Source organism: Hyalella azteca, unplaced genomic scaffold (genome assembly GCF_000764305.2).
Source record: "Hyalella azteca isolate HAZT.00-mixed unplaced genomic scaffold, Hazt_2.0.2 contig4065, whole genome shotgun sequence".
Classification (NCBI taxonomy): domain Eukaryota; kingdom Metazoa; phylum Arthropoda; class Malacostraca; order Amphipoda; family Hyalellidae; genus Hyalella; species Hyalella azteca.
This window is the reverse complement of record NW_025934291.1, coordinates 4776-13494: the sequence shown is the minus strand read 5'-3', so window position 1 is coordinate 13494 and position 8719 is coordinate 4776. Positions and strand designations below refer to the sequence as shown.

At 38.3% G+C, this 8719-nt stretch overlaps 1 protein-coding gene across 1 annotated transcript; it reads left to right on the top strand.

The window, feature by feature from the left end:
* Positions 1-958: 958 nt before the first annotated feature.
* LOC108680775 (acetyl-CoA acetyltransferase, mitochondrial) lies at positions 959-8264 on the top strand (the record flags this gene model as incomplete). Its single annotated transcript, XM_018169674.2, is given in 12 exon segments — positions 959-1136; positions 2460-2554; positions 2708-2778; positions 3003-3136; positions 3611-3766; positions 4191-4305; positions 4511-4686; positions 5040-5228; positions 5826-5983; positions 6398-6514; positions 7670-7751; positions 8109-8264. Coding segments are annotated over 12 exon segments (1470 nt in total), but the record flags the coding sequence as incomplete, so codon positions are not given.
* Between the last annotated feature and the right edge of the window lie 455 nt (positions 8265-8719).

The following is an 8719-nucleotide window of genomic DNA, read 5'->3' as shown; positions in this document are numbered from 1 at the left end:
GTAGCTGTCAGCTCACCTTCTTCAGAAGTGTGAAAGCTTTTGCTGGTGAAGGTGTGTTTTACGATCGGTCCATAAAGAAGTGTTGATTGGTTCAAAATGACATAAGAACAGGTTCTTTTGAATAACCTATGGATTGGCACCATGCCTGGGATGGTGCTCTCTACCCCGGTGTGGTCTCCACTTTGGTGGCCCCCCCATTCTGCAGCTCTTCACCCATTGAGAAATCTTCAGTTTTTTTTTAAGACACCCAATTTTGTACCTGAAAACAAAATTCAGTCAAATTCCTTGAACCGTTCTGACATGGGGCCGCATTGAACCAGTCTTCAGAGGCTCCCACAAATTCCAATTAAAGAAAAAAAGAAGACTAGGCAAGTAGGCTCGGGCTCGGTAGCGTAGGCTGCGTAGCCTGCGTAGGGAGCAATTGGACAATTCAATTGCAGTTGCTGTTGAGGAGTGAGGATGGATGTGCGATTGTGCTTTCAGCTTTGTGCGTAAGTTGCTTAACTGCAATTCGATATTCTCGAATCACTAGAATGTGTTGATGAAAAATAATTCATTTTCTGTTAGTTGTGGGTGTCTGGGTGATACAAATCATACAATACTACAGTTGATACTTCAAACCTGAAGAACGAGCTGCAGGAATGCAGGCTTGGCGGTCGGCGCCCGCCACCGGCCCACGGTCCCACCGCCAGAATAGCCAGCCAGTGGCCACCACAAGCGGCATAACTTCCTATCATACTTCGTAAATTGTAATGCGTAATCCAGGCTCTCTAACTCACAGCTAGCCGTAAAGGGAACTAGTTAGCCGCATACTTAGCCTTGAGCCCTTAACCCCATCGGCCTATGAATATGAAATTATTAATGGACAGTTTCAATGTGGACCTATTTATTATTTTTTTTATTGGTATGACACTATGACCTAAGGCTAATGAAAGATTGATTTGGCTTATAACCTTATATGGCTATTTTTTTGCAGTAATACCATACTCAAGTGACTAAACCAATTAATTTGCACTTTTTCAGGACTATTTTTAATTTTTTAACCAAAGAACCCATTTTCAAGTTTTAGTCATTTTTAAATTCCTCAAGACTTGAATTTCTCCATATCATAAATAATGCTTCTGAACATTTCAAGGGTGAGTAATCATTTAAAATGATTTACAATTAATTTGTTTAACTTTATGGCATAGTGGCAAGTGGCAACTTGGCGAGTGGCAACTGGCAAAGCTAAGAGTTTATAGACTCTCCCCTAGCCCTAAGTTCAATTTCGAATCCTATAAGTAGACCAGCAAAGCAAAGTATCATGGTTTCATGGATACCATCATACTAGCATATTATCATGCATAAAAAATTGATTTAAATATTGAGTAAATGAGAAAGTTAAAAATGAACTTATTCTAAAAAATAATTGGTTTGCCACTATTCTTTTTGGATTTACCTATGTGATACAAAGTATAACTACCATCTAAATATTTTTTTAAAATTTGTTTACTTTATAGCTTAATTGAAATCTCCCATGGTCAAAATATATGAATGATTCCTTTATTAAAATTATGAAAATGTCTCAATCTTAGTGAAATTGATAAGCAAAATTATTCAACTCCTAAATACTGAAATGGTTTTCAGTTTCTCAATTAAAATAGACTATCAAACCAGATTAGTGAGATAAAATTGGTAGCTATATTCTTATGTTGCATCACAGTTTGTTTTATTAATTATATATTACTTCCACATCCCAATCTACATAGAATTTTAACTAAACTTAAACCATCCAGAATCCTTGATTGTATTATAATCATCTTAAATGACATTTATATACAATTCATAACATATATCAAAAGCTTTTATGTCTATCTATTCTGGTATGCTTCTATGCAAACAAGGAAATTATATGCATTTGCTGCCCTTTCAAGTATTAGGTATCATTTAATATTCATAATAATAGAAACTTCAACAAGAAAGTTAGATGCTAGTTTACTTCCCAACATTGTATTGGCAAGAATTTAATTTTAATTTGCACTCTTATTCTAAACTTTCAATGGTAATTTTATGTTTGCAATATGATGCTGGTTGATATTAAGTACCGTCAACCGGGGTAACTTGGGACTGGCGGGGTAATTCGGGACAGTCCTCCGACACGGCGTAAAACTGTTATAGTAGCAAAACTAATTGGAATATTGCAAAACTAAAAATAGTGGCTTATAATTAAAGAAAAAAACACCCTTTTTTTAGATGCACTTAATCTAATTAATTACCAATTATTTTCTACAATGAGTAATATTTGTTATAATTGGTTGATCAAAACATTATTCTGATGTAAAAAGCATAGATTCTGTTAAGTTAAAAATAAACTATGTGAATCCAGTTGTTGAACTATTCCTACCTTGTATTCAAAAGAACAGATTTTCACTCCTCATAGAAACATTCATCATATTGTGATGGACTTTCTTCTTGTACAGATTGGTACCTTTGGTCGGAGCTACTGCTCCTCGGCCCGCTCCCTCAATGATGTTGTTATTGTCTCTGCCGCCAGAACACCTATTGGATCATTTAGGTCTGTCTCATCTTGACTGCCATATGAAGTTGTTATTTTTAAATCCTAATTTATGTTGCCTGAATTATTTTGAGTTAAATCAATTTTGCTGAATGGTTATAACTTTTCCTGGAACCTTGCTTACAATAATCTTGTTGCGGTTGCATTTCTTAGGTCCAGCTTGAGTGCCTTCAGTGCCCCTGAGCTGGGAGCTGTGGCCATCAAAGCTGCAGTTGAAAGATCAGGTTAGATAAATGAATCCTTATTCTACTACATTGCTAACTACCTACATTTCTTATGCTCCATAAGTTTAATTTCAGATTCCTATGCAATTTGTTATTATTTGGAGAAATATGAAGTTTATATTGAATATTCTCAAAAAAATTGACTTGATGTTGATGCCTCTGATGGTCAGTGTTGAAATATCAATGGGATTTTGAGCTTATTCATCTACCATGCATATGCACAGGTGTGGACCCTGACAGTGTTGGTGAGGTCTACATGGGACATGTGGTGCAGGCTGGAGCAGGTCAGGCTCCTGCTCGACAAGCAACACTCAAGGCTGGGCTCAGCAAGGCCACTCCCTGCACAACTGTTAACAAGGTATGAATTGTTTCTTCTCATGAAAATATGAATTGTTTCTTGTCATGAAAATATTGATTGTTTCTTGTCATGAAAACAGTGAATTTTTTTTATTTAGGGAGCTGCTGTCAATTCAGACAATTTTTTTATGTGAATTTTTTTACTTGACTTTTACAATGATATTTATTGAACCAGCCAATCTCAATTCTTACTTATACCTCTATAAAATTTAGTTAATACATAACCTAAATGCTAGACTTATCGGTGCTGCACCGCTGTCAATTTGTATCTCTATCCAATTTATTTAATACATAGCCTAAATGCTAGACATTTTGATGCTGCACTGCTGTCAATTTGTACCTCTATCTAATTTATTTAGTGCGTACATAACCTAAATGCTAGACATTTCGGTTCTGCACTGCTGTAAATTATATATTTAATTACTATATTTTTCTAATGATGAGAACTGCACTCACTCATGATGTGAACCTGCAGGTGTGTGCAAGTGGCATGAAGGCCATCATGCAGGCAAGCCAAGCCCTCATGTGCGGCTCCCAAGAAGTCATGGTGGCTGGAGGCATGGAGAGCATGAGCAATGTGCCATACTACATGGCCAGGGGTGACAGCCCGTATGGAGGCGTGCATCTCAAAGTGAGTAAGCTTCACTAATTTATCATTCTTAGGGAGTTAAGTTTCTATCTTATTATTGTTCTTGGTCAGTCTAATTCATGGTCAAAATAATGCAATCCAAGATTAATATTTTGTTTGATTGAAAAATTATATACCGGTACCTATGATAAAATATCAGAATTTTAAAATTGTTTTATGATTTGACAAAAAAAAAAGTAAATTATACGGTACCTAGCTAGCTTGTTTGTAATGAGTGTAGAGATAACTTTACTCTAGGCATGAATTTTCTTTACAAATATTTTCCGACTGTAAATTCTTCAGAAATATACCTTTTAAATCATTGACAATAACATCCAAGGTAAAATTATATATATTGATCTTATATTATATATTGATCTGTATTTATTACTTCTGATAAAAACACAACTAATGTATTTCATATCAGGACGGCATTGTATTTGACGGTCTAACTGATGTATACAATAAATGCCACATGGGGAATTGTGGCGAGAACACTGCCAAGAAGCTCGGCATCACCAGGGAACAACAGGACGAATTCGGTGAGCCTATAATAGGAGCTAAGCTAACTTACTTATTCCTTGCCTTATTTCTTTACTGATGTATCTGGTTTTGTTGTGAAATGGTGTCTGTCTTTATATCTAAGTCGAGATTAATTCCCTATTATTACTGATAATTTGATGCAGATGTAATATTTTTTCAATTATGCAGAATTTTTAGTAGTACGTACCTTGACTTTTGGTACAGCTTTATCAAGCTACAGCAAGTCTGCCGCGGCGTGGCAGGCTGGAAAATTTTCTGCAGAAGTGGTGCCTGTCACAATACCAGGCAAGCGTGGCAAGCCTGATACGGTCGTCACAGAAGATGAAGAGTACAAGAAAATAAACGTTGACAAGTTCAGAAAACTGGCCACTGTTTTTCAGGTCTGTACTAGTAGATCGTATTTTCCATTCTTTTCCGATGCTTTAAATTTGGACTAAAATCTATTTTCGGAATTCATTAGCAATCTATTCTATGTGCCTCCTTCTTTTTAAATTAGGTCTTAGTCAATGTTTAGCAAATTTACGATTTTTGATAACAATTTATATTCGTTTACTCTAGGTAAGTATTCTTGAAGCACAATACATATTCACAAACTTTTTATTATGAAGTTCTTTTGATTTAGAAGTTACCGTAGCACGTACACACATTAAAAAAATGTTAGCCTTGTTTTTACCTGTCATCTTTCTCGTGTTGTTTCGTGCGTGTGTTTGAAGTGAGCTCTCCTCCACGACAGAAGGACGGCGGGACGGTGACTGCAGGCAACGCGTCCACCCTGAACGACGGCGCGGCCGCTGTGCTGCTCATGACCGCCGCTGCCGCCAGCAGCCGCGGCCTCAAGCCCCTCGCTCGCGTCGTGGGCTTCGCTGACGCCGCCACCGACCCCATCGACTTCCCTATCGCGCCCGCCCTGGCCACTCCCAAGGTTAGCCACTTCAACCCCAGCACTCCCAAGGTTAGCACTTCAACCCCAGCACTCCCAAGTTTAGCCACTCACGCCTCAGCACTCCCAAGTTTAGCCACTCACGCCTCAGCACTCCCAAAGTCAAGTACTACGTCCTCTGCACTCCTAAGTTTAGACACAGCAGCCTTAGCGGTTCAGAAGTACCTATAAGGGCAAGTAAGAATAAAGGCTCATGTAAGTAGAATGCTGCGTGAATTTGGCATGAATTATGATGCGTGATATTAACATGATTTTGTTACTACGGTAGTACTACTTTTAAATCTTACAATATGTCAGTATCATAAGCTTCTTGGAATTATTCAAGAATCATTAGTCAGATTACCTTTTGATTATTATTGCAAGATTAATTAAAAGGAGGCGGTAGAGGAGCAGAAAATTGTTTAATGCTTTTCTCAACGCATTTCGTGTCATGTGCAACGGAAAAATCATGGGTATTGAGAGAAGTATTTTTCATTGATTAATTATTTGAAGTGTTCAACTCATATTCAGTTCTTGAAATAAACTTAACTCTGAATAATAAATTACTTCTGATGTTCATTAATTTATTGAAGTTTTCAGCTGCTATCGCTTTGTGGCGTGTCAAGCGATGCGGTGGCCCGCTGGGAGGTCAACGAAGCGTTCAGTGTTGTGGTGCTCGCTAACATCAAGCTCAGCAACCTCGACCCTGCGAGGGTTAACATCAACGGAGGTGCCGTGTCGCTGGGGCATCCCATCGGGTGAGTCTGCATTGTCGTCATGGAACGGCTACTGACCGTGAGTGTAGTTATGATGCTCATGATTGCTGAAGTTGTTCTTTCAACTTTATTATTATCAGGCATTCCTGGTCAATTAATTATATATTGGTTGTGTGAACAAGTACCTAGTTTTTAGGGTGCGAGAATAATATGTCAATTTTTTTGCTGTATTGAAATTATATGAATATTGCCTCCTACTACACTATTTTGTCAGAACAACATTGCACTGTCGAAACGCTTCTAGGGACATCAACTAATATTAATGAGGTAAATAAAATTATAGGTAATTTTTTGATAATTGTCGTTCAGTATTATTAAGCATAGGTAGTGGTAGTAGTTGCGTTGGTGACTGGCCAATCGCCGAGTATAATACATAATAAAATATTGCCACTGCAGAATGTCGGGAGCTCGGCTGGTGGTGCACTTGGCCCACACTCTGCAGCCTGGCGAGTTGGGCGTTGCCAGCATCTGCAACGGCGGCGGAGGAGCCTCAGCCATCATGATAGAGAAGCTGTGAGTTCTTCCCTCCCTCGAGCCTTCATGTCTCCCAGCAGCTGGCGATGTGGTAGAAGTAACTGCAAGGAAAGCCGCAGATTATAGGAAGAAAATATTGTGGAGACCCTAGCGGCAGTAGATAGACACACAAATGCTCACTGCAGCAAGGTCTTTATCCGAGGTCACATTATGTGAAGTAATATCGAATGATGAACGTAGACTTGAGGTTTGCGGACGTTGAGTAATGTTATGGCGCTAAGGCACGCAGACACTTGCTAGTTATGGAACCGACGTTTATTAAGCCCAGTGTCGACTCGCGAAGGCTGTTTACTTTTAATCGTCTTTAATTCAGGAAGACAAAAATTCACATGAATTTTAATACTAATGATCGCCAGGTCTTGTGTCAACTTAATTTCGCGACCAACTGTTCATACTTGGCCACAGAAGCGTCAGCTCTACACGAGAGGGATATAAATTATCATGTAATCTTGGTCTCTCAGTACACGCTTGTTTCTGTCGCACGAAGTAACTTGTAAGTGTGTTTGAGAAAAAGGAGAATACTCGAGAAAAATCTCTTATTTTACGCGTGCTATTGTTTTAAATCTGCTGAGAATTTTAAACGCGAGCGCATCAATAGTTTAAAATTTTTTCCTGATACTCTGACATGAATAAAATGTAGCGAAAGCTAAATCGTGGACATTCAATGCAATTTCGTTATGTTTTATTCATTTTTTAAAGTGATTAAAGAGCGTTTAAAAGAAGCGTTTAGCCTCTCTTCCAAAGTTTATAATCGCAGTTTATATACTTTGATTTGATTTTTTGACCTTTGTGATATTTTAGCTCAGCTTTGTAAGACGTGCTCTTGAGTAGAAAATAAAAAATGGAATGCCGCTACTTGTTTTTTTTCTCATCTACGCCATCTGAAATTAAAAACCTTCTGTAAAGTGTAGCTCCTCACACTAATACTTTTTATATATCAATGCCTAGTCACTCAAGACAGTAAAATTATCCATGCCCAGAGGAGGCTCAACTCTTTTAAAATGTAGGCTCTAAGCCTAGAGCTGGCTTACTCTTTAAGGGATTGGGTGCATGTATAGACCCAAAACTTATTATAATCAAAGTGTAGATATTTTTATCAAATATGAAGCTTGAGTAACGCACTAACTCCTGTAGGCGGCATCCAGCGACCGGAGGGAAGCCTGAGCTCACCATGTACACGAAGGCGCCGTGCCCGCTGTGTGAGGTCGCTTTCGAGGTGAGGCTCCTCCTGTAGTCTTGCTTCGGTGCCAAAATGAAATTCTTAATAACTAATGTCAGGGAAGTAGGCTCGACAGGTGTTTTCACTCTATTATATTGTCTGACTTTTCAATTAAACTAGTTAAAAGGCTATAAAGTTATTCACATATTAAAAATTAAGCATTTTTGAGTGGTGTCTGTTCATAATACTCGTACTTTTTACCTCAGGAGTAGTTCCTATTGTTAGCATGGTGCTTTCGAATGCGCATTATGTGATGCAAAATCAATACTTTACGCTTTTATTAATGCGACTAAATTCTTTATTACATTATGCCATTTTACTCTGAATCTATCTCGGAAATGGTTTGGTTTTCAGGTGTTATCTCCTGTCATGGCCGACCTGACTCTGAAAAAGGTAGATATCGCTGCTGCAGGGAATGAGCATCTATCCAGGCTGTACGGCTGCGAAATTCCCGTGTTTTTCTTCGAAGGACAATACCTGATGAAGCATAGAGTAGATCTACAACTAGTCGTTTTTCATCTTGAAGTCAGATATATTCGTTCAGCTCTCTTACTGTGAAAGTGTTCATTGTGTAAAACAGGTTAATAAGTTACCAAATTACAGCGTGCATTTTACTTACTGTTAGGCATAACTTAACCCTCTACCGCCGTACGTCACTCACCGAGAACATAACTTTCAAATGAAATTATTCGTAAACTATTGAGTGTTGCTACCTGAGGACGTTTTTACGCAACAGAGAACATTTAAAGTTGTTGTACGCAACCATCAGTGCAAGTCATTTTGCGCTCACTAGAATCTATCCTTTTAGGGAAGTAGGCTTGTGACAATATTGCTCCGGTTACTCATGTCAGGCGGTAGGTAGAGGGTTAAAAATCGCCAAACCGAACTTAAAGTAAAACGTAGGTAACGACTTTATCCTACTCGCTAGGTAAGAACCCTACGCAGCATTACAGATAATGTCTAAT